This window comes from Mizuhopecten yessoensis, unplaced genomic scaffold, assembly GCF_002113885.1.
Source record: "Mizuhopecten yessoensis strain PY_sf001 unplaced genomic scaffold, ASM211388v2 scaffold716327, whole genome shotgun sequence".
Taxonomy (NCBI): domain Eukaryota; kingdom Metazoa; phylum Mollusca; class Bivalvia; order Pectinida; family Pectinidae; genus Mizuhopecten; species Mizuhopecten yessoensis.
In genome coordinates this window covers 753,053-776,827 of record NW_018480061.1, presented here as the reverse complement: position 1 = coordinate 776,827, position 23,775 = coordinate 753,053, and the positions used below count along the sequence as shown (strand labels likewise).

The 23,775-nt window shown below is 34.6% G+C and overlaps 1 protein-coding gene across 1 annotated transcript; it reads left to right on the top strand.

The window, feature by feature from the left end:
- Positions 1-7,426: 7,426 nt before the first annotated feature.
- LOC110443125 lies at positions 7,427-16,822 on the top strand. The gene is made up of 4 exons (XM_021487128.1): positions 7,427-7,495; positions 12,883-13,091; positions 13,529-13,727; positions 15,274-16,822. Exons 2-4 carry the CDS (start codon positions 12,941-12,943, stop codon positions 15,362-15,364), a joined length of 441 nt encoding a protein of 146 aa, XP_021342803.1. The 5' UTR covers positions 7,427-7,495; positions 12,883-12,940; the 3' UTR covers positions 15,365-16,822.
- The last annotated feature ends 6,953 nt before the right edge of the window (positions 16,823-23,775 follow it).

Here is a 23,775-nt window from a genome sequence, read left to right as displayed (position 1 = left end):
TTATTACGATTTGACTTTTGTCGTCATTACGAGTTATTATATCTCGTTATTACGAGTTGACTTTTGTCGTCATTACGAGTTACTATATCCCGTTATCACAAGTTGACTTTTTTCGTCATTACGAGTTACTTTATCTCGTTATTACGAGTTGACTTTTGTCGTCATTACGAGTTATTATATCTCGTTATTACGAGTTGACTTTTGTCGTCATTACGAGTTACTATATCTCGTTATTACGAGTTGACTTTTGTATTCATTACGAGTTACTATATCTCGTTATCACAAGTTGACTTTTGTATTCATTACGAGTTACTATATCTCGTTATTACGAGTTGACTTTTGTATTCATTACGATTTACTATATCTCGTTATTACGAGTTGACTTTTGTATTCATTACGATTTACTATATCTCGTTATTACGAGTTGACTTTTGTCGTCATTACTAGGTACTATATCTCGTTATTACGAGTTGACTTTTGTCGTCATTACGAGTTACTATATCTCGTTTTTGCGAGTTGAGCTTTGTCGTTTCAACGAGTTACTATATCTCGTTATTACGAGTTGACTTTTGTATTCATTACGAGTTACTATATCTCGTTATTACGAGTTGACTTTTGTCGTCATTACGCGTTACTATATCTCGTTATTACGAGTTGACTTTTGTCGTCATTACTAAGTACTATATCTCGTTATTACGAGTTGACTATTGTATTCATTACGAGTTACTATATCTCGTTATTACGAGTTGACTTTTGTAGTCATTACGAGTTACTATATCTCGTTATTACGAGCTGACCTTTGTAGTCATTACGAGTTACTATATCTCGTTATTGCGAGTTGACCTTTGCCGTCATTACGAGTTACTATATCTCGTTATTACGATTTGACTTTTGTCGTCATTACTAAGTACTATATCTCGTTATTACGAGTTGACTTTTGTAGTCATTACGAGTTACTATATCTCGTTATTACGATTTGACTTTTGTCGTCATTACTAAGTACTATATCTCGTTATTACGAGTTGACTTTTGTCGTCATTACTAAGTACTATATCTCGTTATTACGAGTTGACTTTTGTATTCATTACGAGTTACTATATTTCGTTATCACAAGTTGACTTTTGTCGTCATTACGAGTTACTATATCTCGTTATTGCGAGTTGACCTTTGTCGTCATTACGAGTTACTATATCTCGTTATTACGAGTTGACCTTTGTAGTCATTACGAGTTACTATATCTCGTTATTGCGAGTTGAGTTTTGTCGTTTCTACGAGTTACTATATCTCGTTATTGCGAGTTGAGCTTTGTCGTTTCTACGAGTTACGATATCCTGTTATGCCGAGTTAGGTTATGTCGTTTAGTTAATTTATCTCGTTATTACGACTTATTTATCTCGTTATGACGAGTTAAGATGTGTCGTTATTACGTTATCTAGATTGTTTTTAATGTCAGGAGTATCTCTTGAAGTAATAATGTTTTGTAATGTTTATCTTAAAGGTCATTTTAGGTTAAGCTGGATCGAGAACTATCGGATCTGATAAGGTTCTATGCCAAAACAAGATATTTTAAACTTTTCATTTTGATAATATACATGTATTTCCTCAGACATTTACTATGGTCTGCCAGCTTTAGACCCCAATACGAAAACTTCCTAGTTTTCTCTTTCTTTCTACAATTATATTTGTCACATACTCTTGGACTGTTTTACACTTTATCACCATTCGTCATTTAGCTATTTGCAATATGTTTGCTTTTTTTTCAACGAAATTAGCTTCCGCTGGTAAATACGATTTAAAATATATAAAGACCTCTGCTTCTTCTTTTCTTGCCAAAGTTTTTTTGAGAAAAATAAATGCTATAATGATATCAAACGTTTAAGACTGAATTCTGGCCTAATGTATGAATCTGGATCATTCCATCAGTGTATGAAGTAAAAGTCAGGATGTATCCTATAATTTTACCTGTCGTGTGAAAACTTACAGCACTAGGAATTAAAAGTCAGGTAATTCCATTCCACTCAACGAAATCACGTGCCTTTGGTTGCTGTAGGCAGGTCTGGAAGGGATTTTCAAATGTTTAAAACGCAATACTCTGCTTCATGATAACATATATCAACTTTGTTTCTAATTTTGTTCCCGCCGTAACAATGTGTTTTTAAATAAAGTAAGTCAGGAAAATTCATCTTTAAACGTTATTTAACGTTAACGATTAACGTTATGCATATTTAATATCAAATAAAATATTCGTGACACTAACCATATGTCATTTTATTCAAAAAAATCTTTCACAAACATTGCAAAATGGTTTTAAGCAAAACCATGTAAATACACAGTTTTAAAAAATCGTTTCTTCTATGATTCATCAATATAATATGTTAGGGATACACCTGGAGGCATCTGCGTAAGTTAATGCAGGGTTCGGAAGTCTTTGCCGAGGCTCACCAGAAAACAACGTCAGGTCATTATAGCTGTCCTTATTATTTAGCTAAATCTACATCTAAAGAAAGGATATAAGATACGGAGACGTTATCATATGACTATATATTAAATTCTGTAGTATTTGTAGGTGATCTTTACCGAACGCATCCCTACTAAGGAATATCAATGGCGGGTTCAAGACTGCTCAGTATATAAACCGAAACCATGCGGAATTGTTTTTGAATTACTACATACAGGATAATGATCAGGATAGAAGCTAGTCTATGCAAAACACATCTGCAGAAATGTTTTTTTGGTGGATTGTTACTGTTCGTTTTGTCGACAAAAAAAAATTGTTCAATGATATTTCAAAAAAGTAAGTTTTTGCGAAAATATAATTATCTTTATTATATAAGGCATCTAACTGCACTATCGTTCTATGTTAAACGGGATTGCAGCATTGGCGCTCTATAATTATTTGTCAATCTTGTTCAGAATAGATGTACTATATATAGCACTGACCAGAACACAATTTTACATTTATATTTTTCATATTTTAAATAAATTCATAAATAATCTTATTTCGTCTCTTTTGGTTTCAATTTGAGGTAAATACAACAACCGAAGTTATGGTCATGAGGCCATGTTGTAAGTACTAAGTTATCAGCTACGGTTCTTAACTGACAGCGAGCTTTGTTAAGTTTTTAGTGACAATGCAGGACAAATGTAAATATTAAAAAATATTATATATATATCGGAGTATTGTTGTGTTCAATTTGTGGTATAAACCGTGACCTACGTATAATCATTTTATCAAAGGATCGCTTTAGGTACAAATGATAATGAATGTCTGTGTGACATTTTATAGCACAGGTAACAAGCTGGGATAGCTTCGGATGAATGACCAATTATAACACGCTAGTTATTGCAGTGTGTTTCTGTAGCATTATCATGTAAAATCTTCCATCATAAAAGTCGTAACCTGTACGAGGACAAGCACTATTGTCAGTGTATTTGTCAGGAGGACGACGTTAAGGAGGATTTAATTTATTAGTCATTATCGTCATATTATTTAACAATGGTATTTTGTCCTTATATCATTACTGTCATTAACATGTCATAAACATAGTTTTTTATGATTAATGATAACACGCTTTGTTAACACTAAATACATCTATTCCGCATACAATCGGCAACGTCCTAGTAAATCATGGTAGGAGTTAAAAGTAAGTTAACAAAATCATCAGGGGTTTTTAAATACCTTTATCACATATACATATTCAAATTATCCCAAAATGCATAAAGTCATGTAAATAGAGTGTAAAAATTTACTAAGTTATATGTTTATATAGCACATTATTTAAGGATTAACTTGAATATATTATTCATGTTATGGAGGTATAACACAAAAGAACGGAGTGTACTCTAAATAAACCGCGAAGCGGTTTATGAGAGTACACTACGTTTGTTTGTGTTATACCTCCATAACATGAAAAATATATTCAAGTTAATCCTTATAATTTAATCTACTATACACAATCCCTGTGGAAATCCACTTTTATTGATGGACTCTTTTCATTTAGAAATTATTGCGCTGCTGTATCAGCAAATCAAAAGCGACGTTACAAACGGCGACGACATTTTTTACGTTATGGGCTGATAACATATTTTTTTAAGCCAATGAAAATGCTTGTTACAAGCAAGATTAAATTATAAAGAACTAGCATTGAAATAATCTAAAATGGTAGATATTTAATATAAAACGCCACACATGAATGACACTGCACCATACAGCTGTTGCATCTATTGAGAACAAACAAGCCAGGGGCGGGTCCAGGTGAGGGCGTAATGGGCGTGCGCCCCCCCCCCCCCACCCCCTTTTCAAAAAAATAAATAAAAAAAATATCGTTATCTGCTTATATTGTATTGAATATGGCAATTTATCATATTCATTAATTAAACACATAAACACCCTGACACTTTAACTATAATATATACATACTCCAAGTCAGGAACCGTTACATTAGTGCATTTCACAATTTTTTAACCAAAAAAAAGGTCCAAAAATATTTTAGCCTCGCTCCGCTCGCCGACAGATTTGATTCTACGCCCCCTCTTTCAAATATCCTAGAAACGCCCCTGCAAGCGACGTGTGTTATTCCTTCGCACCGATAAATACGTACATTTTTAAAAAGACAGTTTTGGTCACAATACAGCTCCAGCATACACGCGGGCATACACACATAGGGCAGTCAGCAGTTTATTGTGTGTATATGTTTTCAAAATACTCTATACCGGGAAAGTTTAGCACCGCTGACATCCATATTCGTATTGTTAATTTTTGCCATTCACTTTTAGTAACTGTGTTAATTATGTCGCTTTCTATTTCTAATGTTTACTTAATGAAAACATCGCCCAAATTGGTGAAAATAAAACTGAAGCATTAATTCCAGGTGTGCAGTATTGTCTTTTGCATTATCGCCAATTCTCCATCTAGCTCAATCTAAGAACTTTGATTCGCTGTTTTATTTATATGACTTATATGATCACGTCTTGTCTCAATATCTACCCAGAGTTGTCGTTCCTAACACTCACTTTCTGGGTAGAGATTGGTTTCCAAATAAGGCTGCCAAAGTTATGTCCCTTTCTAGCGTAAATTTACAACAATCTGGATAGTTAGTCCGTGAAATTGCTTAATTATTTACAATCGAATGACATTGGATGACATTGAAGCTGTTGATACTCGCAAAGTCGTTGTATCAGTTCGTTTGATCCTTGTTATCAATATTTATGCTAAATGGTCAGTTTAATCATAACAAATTTCCGTCCAGCTTCTTCACCTATAGAGACATACACATACCCAAAACAGAACACTCATGTTCTTTATAAATATGGCCTTCGATTTTCATAAGTTATGTTAAAAATTGGCATTTTCCTTAACGCTTAGTTAAGATTTTTCGACACAGGATCTGTTTAATCCGCTACATAGGACTCTAACATGTTTAAAGAAATACATACCTGTACCCCTATATGAAAGTTCGGTTATGCACATCACATTTTTAACAAAGTATGCTAGCTCTGCAATTATATTTAAGTGTCTGATCAAAACAATGTTTATCGAGTTTGTTTTTGAATATATTTATTGATGGTGCCGATATATTTTCCTCTGAAAAAAAAAGTTTTTTAATTTTACTACTCGTAGGAATAAAGTGCTTCCTGATTTCAATGTTTGAATATTGTGGATACTATTCTTTGGAATGCCCCCTTGTACCATGTCTTTTGGAAATATTCTACCACAGTGTAAGGAAATCCCACCATTTTCGATCATAGGTGCCTCTCGTTTTCTTAAACGTTTTAATTCCGTTGTCTCTTGCACATCCGAAGCTCAAAGAAGGTAAATTTACTCTTTTAAGCCGCACTGGATATGATAGATCAGGAAGTTCTGCCCGTATGACATGATTGCACGTGCCAATAAATAGTAACACTGTACTATACGCTACTACCTAAATCACTCTGTGACATTCTGAGTGCCAGGAGGTGAACATCTGACCTTGTGTTGTCCATTCTGCAATCTTTATCATTTAAGCTTGTGCTGTCAACCAATATATCGTGTCTAGTTTACGGTGTTTGTATGTCTAATTAACCCTGATTTCAGGTTAGTGTGTACTAGTCTGATATGTATAAATAACCTACGTATGTCAAGACGGACATGACAGTTGACACCAGATGTGTGAATAATGAACGTTTAATGTAGCAGTGAATTTATAGACATGATTTAGTTTACCCCTATGTATACTGTTTCAAGATTTTCTTGAAAATAATAATGTATTTTATAATATTTATTAGGATAAGTTATACCTTTCAACCCACACAAACTTAGTTCGACCATGCTTTTCCCGATTTGATAATCTGCGGAAAATAGTAAAGGGACATATATTCCTTTTTATTTACCTTTTTTGCATCGCTTTCGTGTTTAAGTAGACCTTATACCGTTATGAGTTAGGAGACAATTATAGCAGTGTTTTTTTCCGTATACTTGTTCTGCAGTTACATGTTAAAAATCAATAGATGGACACACATGGACTCAACATCTTCGCCACTTTGACCGCTTGTTGTCTTCTCAATAGATGCATTCTTAAATAAAATTTAATTAGATACTCCATAATATGTTGTATATCCGTTAATTCCGTCTTTGCGTATTGCAGAGTTATCTTCTCTTGTGAGCAGGTATTGATTGTTACGTCATTGGTTCGTGCAAGAAAATTGCGTCGTTTTCTCAAAAATTGATGACGTTACTCTCACAAACAAATGACGTAACAATCAATACCTGCTCACAAGAGAAGATAACTCTGCAATACGCAAAGACGGAATAAAGTTAATGAGATCGATATATCGATACTATTTCTAAAATCATATATGATCATAGTAGATCAGAGATATCACAGCTGACTACAAAATATTTGGATACATTTGTTAAAGGTGAGTATCATAGACTTATTTTCGTATATTATGGGATGTTGAGAGCAATTAAATATATAATACTAAATATACGCGCTATCTTGCACAGCTGTATAACGATGATTTCAATGAGCTATCTATAAATGTATACTAAAATAATGTATGATAATTGATAAGTAGATTAGATGTATCACAATTGGTTACAAAGGTATTTGGATACATTTTTTAAAGCTGAGTACCATAGATTTATTTCCATATTTTATGAAATATTGAGAACAATTCAGATATATAATACAATAATAAGTATTATTCTCTCCAGAAACGTCATTGCTTTATTACTGTTGATTGCTGTTTGATCGAATAACTAATTACCTATCAATAAAAATTATGCCCCAGAGATTTAACGGTATGATTTCCAATTTATTCTGTTTGAAATAGTTTGCGATGATCATACAACTGACCTCGGACTTTGATCTAATCTAATTCCGTGAACTCACAAAGCAATCTCTATATATGTGTGCGTATAGGTATTGATTACCTCCCTTACTTTGGAAGTTTTCAGACAGGTGTTCATTACAAAGGTAAACACAGGTATATCATCTCGGTGTGAAAGCGAAAGGTAAAACAATGCGTTACTTGCTTTATTGCAATTGTATATAATGTATTATCTACATACGATGCAAGACTATACAGCGGTGTCAATGTTACGTCACAAGATCAGAGACCAATCTGAGGCTTAACCAGGAACTAGTAGAATAGTTTGAGCGAACTAAATAACTTTTGAATTTTAAGATAGAGCACAATTTTAGATAACGTTATATTTTTTCGAGCAAGATTCGTTCGTGTGATATTATCATGATAGCTCCGTCTGTAAAAACACGCAAAGCTTATATATACATAGTCTATATACCAGGCATGGGGCAATTACAATGGTAATGTAATTAATTAAATTACACATGTACATTACATTGGAACAGTTGCATTACCCTTACCATTACATGGTTTTCTTAATGTAATTAAATACCATTACAATTGCATTGCCAATGTAATTAATTACCATTACACATTACTTTTATTTAATATACTGGGTATATTATTTTTAATCCAGGCCAATAAAATTTCAAGTTTAAATGACATGTTTACCTTTATTTGTTATCAACCTGTTGTTTGTGTTTCATACAGGGAATTTACATCACTATAGATATACAAAATGTATGCATACACTCGCATGGTATGTACATGTACATGTACTCAACTCTAGGAAGATGTTCTGCTTAGACAGCTTACACTTCATATGTAAACATGCATATTGCATTTTATCATCATCAGATGTTCAAAAGTTTCGTCACTTAGACGGCATCTGTCTGGGCAGAATATCTTCCCGGCTAAACTGAATAGTCTCTCGACTGAAGATGTCCTATGTGAGGTACATAATAGTCTCAGATACTTGATAGCGAGTTTTAACAGAACAGGGTATCGGACAGAGTTTGTTTGCCAAAATGGCAAAGGGTCATCCTCCATGTCAATACAAAGGTTTTCGAGATATGTCTCTACTTCCTTTGGTGCCAACCCAGATTGGTGTCTTTTCCTTGGGGTTACTGGCAGAAAACTGAAGAAATCCATCTTGCCTTGAAATACCCTGTTGTGTGTTTGGGAATTTAAAAATGGCTCAAATATGGTTGTTCAAGTTTTTAAGTGTAGGTGTAATTCAGTGTTAGGACTGTTCACTATAAGTTCACCCTTACAAAGATAGAATGTAAAGGTTATTGCATGGTTTTCGAGTAACAAGGGATTTATTACACCCGAGCAAAGCGAGGGTGTAATAAGTCCCGAGTGACGAGAAATCATGCAATAACTGGCTTACTGCATGCTTCCCAACTCGAACAAAACAGAAAAGTTGTTTAAAAAATGTTCACCTGGACAATCTTTTTACCTACCCTACACTGCAGATAATTTACATGTACCTATGTGAGTGAGTACTAATTATAACCAGGTAAGATTCTCAATACCCCAGTCTGAGTGTATCCTTCATAATGGATACAAGTGTTTTTGGATTACTATCCAGGTTCAGTGTCAGGGAGGTAGGGAGTGTCTGTTCAAAATACGGGAAACAATGTTGAATTTCTGACTACATTTTCAGTTTAATTTTCAAGATGTGGCAAAGGTACAGGATATTGAAACCATTTTCATATATACAATGTAAGGGTTTATCAATCCCTAAGGAATTCCAGTTCTTTCAATGAATGGTATATTTGAATGTGCAATTTTGTATAGTGGAACAGCTCCTTAAGATTATAAACTTTTCCGGGAAATGCTTATCCTCTAACGTGATAAGGAAATCTGTCCCCTTTCTTACAGCATTTGTGGCCACAGTCCACTGGGCACACCCCCTTTCATGGTCATGTAATCATGATTGGTAGCAAGTGATTTATTGCCCACACTTTTCCATTGTGAGAGGTGGGAAGTATGCAGTAATTTCTGAATAGTCTACTACCCTGTTGTGATACATGTACTCACTGTGTAGCAATCTTTTGTAATTAAAATCACAATTAAGTTACCTGGTCTCTGGGAAGGAGGACAATAGCTATAAGCTAGGAATAAGGGGTTAGGATCAATACTGGTATAACCTCTTGCTGCATACTTCCCACCTCTCACAGTGGAAAAGTGTGGGCAATAAATCACTTGCTACCAATCATGATTACATGACCATGAAAGGGGGTGTGCCCAGTGGACTGTGGCCACAAATTCTGTAAGAAAGGGGAGATAATCAATCAGTGAGTAACGATGAAGTCAATACAGTGGAAAGGATAAACTCAGTTGACACATTTAAAATAAGGGGAAAAAATGAAAGTTAAAAATGGTAATTTCATGATTGAAAAACATAAAAAGATTTCCTTATCACGCGAGAGGATAAGTATTTCCCGGAAAATTTTATAATCTTAAGGAGCTGTTCCTTTATACAAAATTGCACATTCAAATATACCATTCATTGAAAGAACTGGAATTCCTTAGGGATTGATAAACCCTTACATTGTATATGTGAAAATGTTTTCAATATCCTGTACCTTTGCCACATCTTGAAAATTAAACTGAAAATGTAGTCAGAAATTCAACATTGTTTCCCGTATTTTGAACAGACACTCCTTACCTTCCCTGACACTGGACCTGGATAGTAATCGAAAAACACTTGTATCCATTATGAAGGATACAATCAGACTGGGGTATTGAGAATCTTACCTGGTTATAATTAGTACTCACTCACACAGGTACATGTAAATTATCTGCAGTGTAGGGTAGGTAAAAAGATTGTCAAGATGAACATTTTTTACTCAACTTTTCTGTGTTGTTCGAGTTGGGAAGCATGCAGTAAGCCATTATTGCATGATTTCTCGTCACTCGGGACTTATTACACCCTCGCTTAGCTCGGGTGTAATAAATCCCTTGTTACTCGAAGACCATGCAATAAATTTTACTTACAACATGTGTTCATACATAATAAAGATTTACTTTGGAAACTATCTATTTGATTAAAATGTATAAAGGTGCATAAACTTCAACATTAAAGTAATTAAAAGTAATTGGGCATTACATACATTTTTCAATGTTTTTAATTAAATTACCATTACATGTAATTGAAAAAATCCTCAATTACACATTATATCCAATTACTTAACAAAATGTAATTAATTACCATTACACATTACCATTACCCCGTGCCTGCTATATACCTAGTGCCTGTGAGTGTGAGTTGACTGATCAAGTTTGTCATCTGACAACACAGGGACATGATTTCCCTTAAAATCAAAGGGACATGCAACGTAATATGTGTTCTCACCTTACAACACAGGGAATTGTAAAACAAGAGTGTTAATCCGTTATCTTTGTACTATAAGGAGAGGTGGATTTATTTGCCATCAGATGATACTGATAACACTTTCTTTTTACAAAAAAACTTTTCTTCTATGGAATTGTTATTGTTTTCACCTAGTATTGTTTTAAGTTTAATTACCGCGGGTAAGTGTAGTAACAGGTTAAAAATTAGTTGCAGTCTTATAATTAATATTCTTCAATCTGTCAAGTTTATGTAAATATTTCAAAATACAAGAAGCAAATAACATAACAAATGTAATGAAAGAATTATAAAATAAATATTAACTGTATGAATCAGACTCTTCTACCAGCTTGGTGATATATAATAAAACAAAAAACTCTGAAAACAAACTTCTCACAGATATTTTCCAAAAATAAATAGGAAAGACGAAATAAAAAGTATATCAACAACACAGGTGTGAGGTCAGTGGTAGTTCCTTCCCTGAACCCTATAACGGTCATATACAAAGGAAATTTAGGGGAGGTCGCTGTGTTTATGAAAATCTACAGTAGAAGTCTTAAGTTTTTTGTCTTAAGTGGAATGGTGACCTTAAACTCATCTATGGCTTGACAGTTGTATACATGCAAATATTTCTGCTAGTCCATTTCTGAAAGTGATGTACAGATTTAATCTATGGGGTTTGTTATAAGTCAGTACGTGTGTTGTAGCAGAAACGTATATATTACAAATATACGTCTCTGGTTTTAGCATTCAAGATCACTGTTAACAGTACGTACAGAACTGTTCAATTTTTATACATAATGGGCAATAACTCTCATACAGCAAGCTAAACTTGCACTAGTGCCAAACTTGCAGCAGTCCTATAGGTGTTTAAACTAAATAAATGTAGCTTATTTGAATTTTTTCTTACAGATGTGTTCTTATTTTTTTCCCCTTCTGATAACCTTCTTCCTTTGTCAAGTAAAGTTTGAGTAGCATGACAGGAGACTAAATATAGATTAACCTTTGACCTTTCAAAAATTTATATATCAATTAATGTTTGTGATTCCTGTCTAGTATTTACATATTTTTTTTTTCATTTAGTTCTTCCGAAATTATAAAACTATCCTCAATAGAAATAGAAATTGGAATGAAATCTATATTGACTTTGATATTTCCATTATTTTGCCTTTTAAATTCAAAACAATGAAAGGGAAGCATCAGCTTGTTTCTATATAACTTGTAACTATAAAGGTCCTGCATTGTTATATTTGGTAAATGTAAATATTGATTACGCTCACACTGACAGCTTACAGAGAAATTCAAAATATAATACAAATTTTAAACAACCCTACCTTTCCTTTCTGATAATTGTATTGGTATTTGTATGATAATGAATGATTATGTGTGTCTATATATATATATGTTTGTATATATTGTAGCTGTATTGTATATTAATGTAAAATTTGAAAAAAGGTCCTGCATTGGAGATGCAGGTGCCCTTTATAGTAATCACTGGGTCCATCCACACTTTTTCATTTCCTGAGATTATCTTGGAATCTGAAAGACTGATCTTTCTGAAATTTGACATCATACATTGTAATATTGTAGATATGCAATAGGAGTTTTACATTTAATACATTTCTAAGGTCAATGTCATTGATACTAAAAATAGCTTGTGTGAGTTACGGTTCTTATCGCAGAATGACTAACCTTTCTGAAATTTGGCATAATATTACAATAACTTTGATATGTAGATATGCAGTAGGTGATTAAAAAAAAATGTACGGTCAAGGTTACTGATTCTAAAAATAGACTATTGGAAGAATACCATCCTAACCTTGTAATCCAACAGACTGATCTTTCTGAGATTTGACTTTATGATACACTGTGATACGTAGGGGTTTCTGTCAAAGGTCAAGAACATGGTCACTCTTACTAAAACAAGACTTGTGGCAAGGTTGGGTAATATAATGGGCTATGGCCTTTAAAATCTTGGAATCCAAAACACCAATATTTTTAAAATTGATATTTAGATATGTTGCTTATGCAATAGGCTGGTTTAAAAAGGTCAAAGGTCAAGGGCACTAACTCAAAATAGACATGGTGTAGGGGTTGTGTCAGATAAATGGCACAGCCTTTGCAGACCTGTCAGTGTTCTAGATAATGACATGTCTTATAATATTATCTTTCAGAGAACTGGTTGACCAAAATGTGATCCAACCTTGATGTGTTATAAATAGTTGAGTCACTATGGCAACTACAGCAATCAGCAACATTTCGGATGTTGTTTCCTGGGTAACCTCGAGTACAGCCATTGGACAGAGCTCCCGCTGGAGTGTCACCAACAATGGAACAGACAACTCTGTCAAACCAACTGGACTTACCTCAAATAACCAGACAGGTATGGCCACATAGGAGGTTGGACACAATAGATACATTCTTCATCCATAGCTATCACCTCATTAGGAGGGAGACTCCTTCATTCAAGTCCAACATGGAGTTATTTTGATACATAAAAAGGGACAAATAAATAAATCAAGCAAAACAGTTTCAGTTGCATTTCACACGCTTTCTCCCTCATTGGAAATGTGGAATGAGGGAGATCTCCTTCATTGGAGGTTTCAGAGGTTAATTGACACGCACCTATATGTTCATCATGAAACACATTTAAAATACATTAACATTTTATAAGTACTCAAGAAAACATCTTATGCTAGTATGTTTGTTTTATAGACAGGATACAGGAGACTCCAATATAATCAGTTCCGTTGGCCTCTCACCATATTTCAATAAAGACCTTTGAACTTATCATGTTGTTCTAATTTTTTGTTTTCACAGGTATCATTGCCAACAACACGACCCCCACATGGTGGAACTTTAACCCGACAGACGACGAGACTTCCTCCAAGATCATGAGCCCTAAGGACGCGACAATGTTTGTGGCGCTCATCATCATGGGGGTCGTAGTGCCGGCCATCTTCGTTTTCTCCTTCTGCATGATTTTTTGGAGGCGTTACAAACAGCAGCGAGAAAGAAGGTTAGATTTTATTTTTTCTCTTTTTTTTCCTGTATTGTCTGTTGTCCGTCCTGGCTTATCTCCCCTAATTCCTACCACCTTAGCCACCTCCACTCGCTCCCACTCCTAAACCATCTCCCTCTATATACTCCATCTTGTATTAAACAAACAACAACCATGATATATACAGGTAGCTACTCGGCCGATTGAACAAACAGAACAGGCATTTATCATAATTACATTTGATGCGATAAAGACGTTTCCATACAATTTTGACAAATTCACTCCACAACCCACAATCTCTCCCTCTCATTGCGAATCATATTTATCTAAAAAAAACAAGCGCGCCACCCAACCTGAACTCCTTTAAGGAAGCAGGAGGCCTAGGTGTACCAGCCCATCTATGCTTCAGGTTTTTGTTTTTTGTTTTTGCTGGAGTTTCTATACATCAAACATAAATACGATTCCCATATATTCTCTATATATTCATGAACATAACATTCCATATGAAATAAATTTAAATTCATTTTAGATTTAAAACTTGTACATTCCGTCTACATCCGAAGCTAGAATGACACAATAACAACCACCCTTGTCCTACCCCACACACATGCTCCAACCTCATTGGTCAATACCACATCGTACAAATTACTCGCCCTAATATGATCTTCACGTACCTATAGGACAAATATTACGCGCTATTCTCCGATTTAAATCTCTTTACTTCCTCGATCAGCAACTAACTTCTGAATCCCTCTGCCCTCCATCTCTCAATACCCTACAGCCTACACCTAAACCACCACACCCTCCTATACCTCCAGCATTAAATACTGAGACACTTTTGTATAAAATGGAGGGGGGGAATAGCCCCCCTGGGGGCAGAGGGGTGGGGCCCAGTAGAGGAAATAGTAAGAAATCTATCTCTTTTTGTACAAATGAAAGGATTTAAACAACATGTTGCCTGGGGCAGTTAATTTGTGTATAAATGGAAGGGGTAAAGGGGTGTGGCCCAATAGTGAAATAGAGGTAAATTGAGGGATTGTATCCCCACCCTATAACAAAATGTAATAATTCTTAGGCATGATGAGAAGAAAACATTCATGCTACCAGGATTGGTCCAGAGGTCCAGACCAACCCCAGGAGACTACCTCCCTAGGTCATAACATGGAAACAGTTGCAATTCCCATGCCTTAACCAATTACAAAATTGCTTGGCATGAAGAACACTCATGTTCTTGGTATCTTACCACCAAAACAGATTTTCATGTAGTCCTTGTTGCAACTTGTATTTCTTGTACCCTTTTGATAAACTGGTACATGTATGGTGTTAAGCAGGTTTCAAATTGAAAAAACAAATACCAGGTGAGCTCTTAAGGCCCCTGAGCCTCTTGTTTATCATTAACATCTGTTACATATATATGTTCCATAAAGCCTGCTATGTCGTTCAATCCTGGTATGGAGACGGGTGTCTAGAGAGAGAGACAGCCTTAAGAACAAGTTATAAAAGGAAGAAAAAGCTAAAGATCCCAAGCATAACCTTACTATCTCAATATGATTTGATTTTGTAGGGAACAGATGTTGTTACAGAACTCCCAGGAGGTTCCCATGGACACAATACCATATCAATTGCAGGCACGGCTGGAGGCGGGCATCCTCTGACCAAAGGAAGCCATATCACATGCAGGCACGGCTGGAGGCGGGCATCCTCTGACCAAAGCATGGACATCTAACGTATTGTGTATCTATTGTGGATATTCAAAACATATGTAAGATGGAGCTCCAACATCTAGATTCCATGTTTATTTAAGGTTTACATATTTCGGCTAGCTAGGCTAGCTGTCATCACAACCTTCATCTTCTGATGCCTGCTAGCCTATAGCTAGCCAAAATATGAAAACCGTAAATAAAACACAATCTAGATGTTGACACTCCATCTTATATATCCTTTGAATTTATCTTCTGATATGGAACTCTACTAAATACCGTTAGGTATCCATCTCTGATTCGTATTACCACCAACTTTCGACCATCAACAACCAGCCTAGGTTCTCCTCCACTCCGAGTTTTTCTACTGTGGATACATGTAGTTACGGTAGAGGAATTCTACAGGAGATGAGTCACTAGGCACTATGTACAACCTAGGGAAAACTCAAACTTGTAATTGGCATCTTTTGAGCTGTTCTGTCAAATTGAAATCATCAGATCTTAGAGACTAGGAATAGTTTAGCAAATTCCCTGGTTGAAATAGCTCAATTTTAGGGTCCAAAGGGGGAAGGTTGGCCAGTATGTGGTTGGGAATCTCTCTTCATGGTGAAAGCATCTATTCCACTCTTATGTACAAAGAATATAATTCAATGTTTATTTGTCAGGGTAGATTGTTTTTTCGAATGAGATATTTAGCCTGGCCGTCTTCAAATGGGAACAAAGTTCCTTCTTCAGACATATTTGGAACACCAATGTTTATATATATATTTGTATTGTGTATATCAAGGTAACTTAATTATTGTCTGATAAAGTGATCAAAGTGTCAATATAGAAATGTTTGTAGTAAGTCAGATGGTTGTTCGGACATAAAACGAAATATATCTCAGTGTTAGCGCTGTGTATGTCATAAATGGCTTACCTGTCAATAAAAACAGTCATCTGTATAGTCATGAACTGCAGAATTGAAAAATGGATTCTTTTGAAATTCCATGCTTAGAAAATATGAGAATACCTTTACCGAAACCCTTTATCATATATGTTGAGAATTGGTGCATATTTTGTTCATTGCTGTAATATACATTGTATGACCTTTACTTTATTTACTCTATATATCCAGGGAGTAAGTCCTCTGTCATCCGTGTGTTAGTCTGTAAACTAAAACAGTACAGAGAAAATATATTTACCTCAGGAAACCAGTTTTGCATCAGGGAACCAGACACTTGCTAAACCATTACTTTAACCTTTTCATTTTGAAAAAGAACATCACATAAAATGTCGCGATATTTTTAATACTGTACGATACACTATTTGTGTTTGTTAAGTCACGATACACCTATGATGTTTTCAGGATTTTGTCGTTTCTAAGTGAAGTCTATTTCCATTTGTAAAATTGCAATTAAGAATTTAAATGTCTTTTCTCTTTGCTTCTGCAGTTACTTTATGTATCGTAATACGTATCGTATTGTGACCACAGTATCGTGATATGTATCGTATTGTGACCACAGTATCGTGATACGTATCGTATTGTGACCACTGTATCGTGACACGTATCGTATTGTGACCATAGTATCGTGATACGTATCGTATTGTGACCATAGTATCGTGATATGTATCGTATTGTGACCATAGTATCGTGATACGTATGGTATCGTGACCATAGTATCGTGATGCGTATGGTATCGTGACCACAGTATCATGATACGTATCGTATCATGACCACAGTATCGTGTATCGTATCGTGACCACAGTATCGTAATATGTATCGTATCGTGATATGTATCGTATTGTGACCACAGTATCGTGATACGTATCGTATTGTGACCACAGTATCGTGATATGTATCGTATTGTGACCATATTATCGTGTATCGTATTGTGACCACAGTATCGTGATACGTATCGTATTGTGACCACTGTATCGTGATACGTATCGTATTGTGACCATAGTATCGTGATACGTATGGTATCGTGACCACAGTATCGTGATACGTATCGTATCATGACCACAGTATCGTGTATCGTATCGTGACCACAGTATCGTAATATGTATCGTATCGTGATACGTATCGTATTGTGACCACAGTATCATGAAACATATTGTATCGTGATATGTATCGTTGTAGCCCTTGTAATAAGACTAATTCCATATAGAATGTATACTACATATCAAAACCAACAATGCATCAGGGGAGATAATCTTGGTAGAAAAGTGTTGCTGTTCCAGCTGTGTTTTGGTATGACATAATGAGCTTTGTCAGCTGAATTGGTTGTCAGAATGGAAACATTCCACTGACAGTAAAAAATTAATGCTTTACATAAAAAAAAACGAATTTTTCACTTTTTTTGAGGTTGTGATATGATATTTTGTAAAAGTATTAAGATATAAAAAAAAAAAAAATCAATAGGATGTTTGACTTAATCACTAAAGTTAATAAATGTCCTGTTGGTTTGTGACAATCTCAATCACTATCTATCACCTGGGGATGCAGTGGCGAAGTGGTTAAGGCGTCTGACATTCTGCTACCACTAGCCCTCCACCACTGGGTCGCGGGTTCGAGACCTCCGTGAGGCAGTTGCCAGGTACTGATCGTTGGTTGGTGGTTTTTCTCCGGGAACTCCAGCAACAAACCAAAACAAAAATCACTATCTAGAGGTATTATATATATAACTACTTGATGTATTAGTTTATGGCAAGTCATTTTAATATTTTATACTATTTCATCTTGTGGTAAATATTTGTTCACTTTAGTGAAATTCATTTTACCCTTAGTGAAATATCAGATTACACAAAAAATTATGCTTTTTCTACCTTAAAATAAAAAGAATGTCACCTAAGTGAAATAAATTTGACGTTTAATTTACCTTAAGATGAAATAGTATTAAGTGTTAAAATGGCTTGATATATTATTAGTTAGTTATTTTCTTGCCTTTGGTCAAGGTTGACCTAAACATATTTACAGTAAAAGCTTAACTATATACCTGAATTATATTTAGTGTTTGACACTCCTTGTAAATGGTGCTACCTTAATTTTTGTATGTGAAGTTCATATACATCAGGCTCTGGTGTCACAAACTGAATTTAAGGTTAATCATAAACTTGAATTTCTTTACAACAATATCTCTAAATTTCATGTGCTGATTGTAATATTATTTGTGTGCGCATACAAGTATTAAATTACAATTTATTCCTGTTAAAGACAAAAACAATATTTAAAAAATCATGCTAAACAAAACAGAAGAAGAAGAGGAAGAAGAAGAAGAAGAAGAAGAAGAAGAAGAAGAAGAAGAAAAAAGAAAAATTATCAGCCTTACAATCATTGGATGAAGAAAATTAATAATTTTGGAATTAATTGAACATAAAATTTAGTTGCGAAATTTGACCTAAGTTCTGTTTGTGACGGTTGGGTCGGAAATTTTGTATTTATTTGTGAATGTAAATATAGAAATTGTAGAATTTGCTTGTTTACTGCTATTTTATAGAATCAATGTATGTGTCAAATTAAACAGAATTTCTATTTCACCTGTTAATCAATGCATGATAGGAAATATTATAATTTATAATAGTATACTGGAGTATAACCTGTATTTTGATGTTAAAAACCTACCTGTTGTTTATTTACATTTGTTGTGTGCTGTCTCTGCTACACTGAGACTATACGTTAAGCATTCCTGTCCACTTGCCTTGTTTTATTCTATGTTTTATTCTAAGAATGATTCATTTAAAGTGAAGTCTAATTTATAGAATTTAACATTTTGCCTTCCTGGCTCTGCTGATTATAAAATGACAAAAAGTTGGAGACCAACAAAAATGGAAACTGTTATGTTAGTAATTGTATATTGTATAGTGTGATGGCATTTTGTCACTCTGCTGATTATAAATTATCTTTATCACTTTTCCTCATCCAACTACAAACTGGTGCTGTTGAACCTCCCACTCAATGTAGGAGAACCCTTGGCGGGGAGTCAAACAACCTGGGTTGGTGATTGAAAAAAGGGGGAAATAGTGTAAATGATGTGCATTGATTAGGTTGCCTTACAAGCATTAGCTGTAGTGAATTTCCATTTAGCTCAGCGGTAGATCATCGGGCTGGAGAGCCAAGGGTTGCGGGTTCGAGCCCCAGCGACGACTCTATACTTATCACTTGTCCTCGTCCTACGACACAGAGATTGACAGTAGTAGTATATAGTATAGTATGCTGGCATTTTGTCACTCTGCTGATTATAAATTGGCAAAAGTAAAACACAAATTCTTTGAAAAAGAGCGTGCTGTGATGCTACGTACATATACTTGCCAAATTTTCATGGGAGAGACTCTGCTGCTCAAAATCAAAAACATTAAATAAAATGTGTATAGATAATCCCTAGGGTCAAAAGAGTCCTTTTGTATGACATATCTTAAGTTGTTCTTTCAGATGAAATCATCAGATCTTTGAATATAGGAATAGTTAAGCAAATTTCCTGGTTAGAAATGCTAAATTTAAGGGCCCAAACTGAGGAGTCTCCCTCTTAATAGGGAGAGTTGGCAGGTTGTATGTACATGGATTTGAGGTACCGGGTATACAGTATTAGTTTGATATAAGCAATGCGGTTACATTGTTTTCAGAATTTTGGAATTTTGATATTGACCCCTTTAAGACTACGTACATTCCTAAAAATAACTCAATTTTTAAAAACTGAAATGATCCAAAAGTGTTTTACTTTGTACAAGTTTATGTACAGTGATGTCTATTTCAGAATACATATCATGTTTATGGGTTTATACTGTTGATCACCTGTATATATTTCTGATATTATTTTTCAAGTCTTCAGCGTCCCACAGATCAATGGATGGTAGCTATATAGGTTGGTCGGGTGGCCAAGTTGATAGTGCACTCGCGTTTCACCGAGACGGTCAGTATGTGATACATGATAAGACATAAACAGCTATTATATCACCTGCCTGACCATGTGGGTTTCCTTCAGGTACTCTGGTGTACTTTCATATTAGCCCTGTAAACTTGAATCCAAGCTTACAATTTAAAATAGTTAATATAAGTTGGAAAAATCAGTGTTAAGTATATGAGCATCTAAGATCACTTGTTCGCCACTCTGTCCTGGGTTCCGGTCATACACATGGATCAGTCGCCAGGTACTAGGCATTAACATCAGTGGTTTTTACCCCAAGCACTGCAATTTTCCTCCACCACCAAAACCTGATATGTCCTTAAATGGCTATAGCTATTAATAGGAATTAAAACACATAACCAAACCTGTGTCATAATCGTTGCACCAAAAAAGTAACATGTTTAGAAGTCAGTTGATCAGCTGAGAAGAGTCAGAGACCAACTCTGACATATTTCTCAGTAACAGTGATATTCATTTGGAACATTTTATAACGTTCTGTATGGAACCCAACACAGTACCAGAGTTTATAAATACAACATATGCATAGAATCTTAATTATATGAATTATTTTCAAACTCATTCCAATATGATGGAACGGTTTTTTTTGTATTTTGTGACAGTAGTATTTTGATGTAAAGCAGGGAATCTGAGTGTTTTTTTTGTATTTTCTGACAATAGTATTTTGATGTAAAGCAGGGAATCTGAGTCTGTGTTTAAAAACAGAAGGAAAATGTGAAGTGAGGCATTTAATTCTAAAATTATTCAAAATTTGATGAATTTATATTTTGAAAATTTATTATTTTTTACCTGGAAGTTATCATTTGGAAGACTCTTGTTTTACCCACAAACAGTAATACTCCTTCATTCCAAACCGTTGATCCTGGGTCCAACTCCTATCCCATTGGCCAGTAGACTTCGGAAGTCTGGATTTAAAACCCTTTCACCACTGTAGACCATAATGGACTCATCCACATCAATGCATCAAGTAGTCTACTAAAGTTACATAGGGGTGAAAGGGATATGTCGTGTTGTTTCTTTTATAAATCCTGATGTTTATGTTGTTTGAGGCACAGTTGTAAAAGATGTTCATTGATTAGGGTGAACTTACAACTGTCAGCTGTGGGGAAATTACCCTTCAGCTCAGCAATAGAGCATCGGGCTGGAGAGCCAAGGGTTGTGGGTTCGAGCCCCAGCGACGGCTCTATACTTATCACTTTTCCTCGTCCTACGACACAGTTACAGAGATTAACAGTAGTTGCCAAAATGTATGATAAACAGTAATATGTAAATTGAAACCTTGTTATATTGTCATCATTTGTCTACCAACATTTTTCGCATTATAAACAGTTTAGTGAATATGCACTTGGGGAGACATATAAATGAATTGTTAACCCATTCACCCCTACATATTTAAACTGGACTTGCCCAGTCTTTGATTTGGTAAAGTTCAAATGTGACTTTAGGGGTAAATGAGGTGCCAAATGAAAAGAGGGATATTACATAGAGGTTTGAGTGTATGTGTATATCCTGGGAATAATTTTCTACACAACGAAAGAAATTTTGCGACGCGAAGTAAACAAAGTGTTTGGATAGTCGAGTTAATGATGTACAGTAAATCTCGCTTCCATGTCATCAGTTTGTTTGTCAACTTGTTAATTGTAAGGTATTTCAGTTTCCCTTTATTTAACAATCGTCAAACCCCTTTATTTAACAATTCCCTTATACATCTCTCTAACTATATTGTTGAACCCCTTTATTTTACAATTCCCTTATACATCCCTCTAACTACATTGTCGAACCCCTTTGTTTTACAATTCCCTTATACACCTCTCTAACTATAGTGTGGAACCCCCTTATTTTACAATTCCCTTATACACCTCTCTAACTATAGTGTGGAACCCCCTTATTTTACAATTCCCTCATACATCTCTCTAACTATAGTGTGGAACCCCCTTATTTTACAATTCCCTCATACATCTCTCTAACTACATTGTCGAACCCCTTTATTTTACAATTCCGTTATACATCTCTCTAACTACATTGTCGAACCCCTTTATTTTCCATCCTCACACTCTGTGTAGACTATTGTTGACAATATCAAGAGATTTCACTATGATGTTATGTCAACATTAACAGTTCAAATGCGTTATTATGAAGAGTGTACTTAAAAAGGTCAACAGATATCCTTTTAAATTTGTTGGATAGAAATTGTGAATTTACATACTTTGAGAGTGTGTTCATTTATAAATTTATTTTATATTAAATATGTGCAAGTGTAAGATAAAAAAAATCAAAATTATATGGGGAAAAAGAAGATAAGAACTGTAAATAATAACAGAGATTAATAGTTTTCACATGACTGTCAGTTGTATCTGATATCACTTAAGATTACTGTGTACTATTTAAGGGAACTGTACTATTTTGGGGTACTGTGTACTATTTTAGAGCACTTTGTACTATTTTAGGGTACTGGGTACTATTTCAGGGTATTGTTTACTAATTAAAGGTACTGTGTTCTATTTCAGGGTACTGGGTACTATTTAAGGGTATTGTGTACTATTTCAGGGTACAGTGTACTATTTAAGGGTACAGTGTACTATTTAAGGGCATATTTTATTATTTTAGGGTACTGGGTACTATTTAAGGGTATTGTTTAGTATTTAAAGGTACTGGGTACTATTAAAGGGCACTGTGTACTATTTTAGGGTACTGGGTACTATTTAAGGTTATTGTGTACTATTTAAAGGTACTGTGTTCTATTTTAGGGTACTGGGTACTATTTAAGGGTATTGTGTACTATTTAAAGGTTCTGTGTATTGATTAAGGGTACAGTGTACCAATTAAAGGTAATGTGTACTACTTAAGGGAATCTGGTACTATTTTAGGGTACCGTGTACTATTTAAGGGTACAGTGTACTATTTAAGGGCATACTTTACTATTTAAGGGTACTGTGTATTATTTAAAGGCACTGTGTACTATTTAAGGGAACTGTGTACTATTTAAAGGTATTGTGTACTATTTAAGGGTACTGTGTACTATTTAAGGGTACTGTGTACTATTTAAAGGCACTGTGTACTATTTAAGGGTACTGTGTACTATTTAAAGGCACTGTGTACTATTTAACGGTACTGTATACTATTTAAAGGCACTATGTACTAATTAAAGGTACCGTGTTCTATTTATTGGTACCATGTACTAATAATGGGAACTTTGTACTATTTATTGGTACCATGTACTAATAATGGGAACTTTGTACTATTTAAGGGTACTGTGTACTATTTAAGGTTACTTTGTTGTCTATTTAAGGGTTAGGGAAACCATAAAGTAGTTAGTGCTGTGTACTATATGTAGAAGTATTATGTGCATACATGTAACATTGCCAGTTTACATTTGGAAAATGTATTTTTGTACGAGTATATCTAAGTCTATTTACACTAAGAAAAGTTGCTTATATATTATGTATATAATATGATCTACTGTAT

Coding starts and splice junctions, on each gene's coding strand:
- LOC110443125 (XM_021487128.1), top strand. CDS start 12,941: ATGGCAACTACAGCAATCAGCAACATTTCGGATGTTGTTTCCTGGGTA. Junction 13,092..13,528: donor TACCTCAAATAACCAGACAG/GTATGGCCACAT, acceptor TTGTTTTCACAG/GTATCATTGCCAACAACACG. Junction 13,728..15,273: donor AAACAGCAGCGAGAAAGAAG/GTTAGATTTTAT, acceptor TTGATTTTGTAG/GGAACAGATGTTGTTACAGA.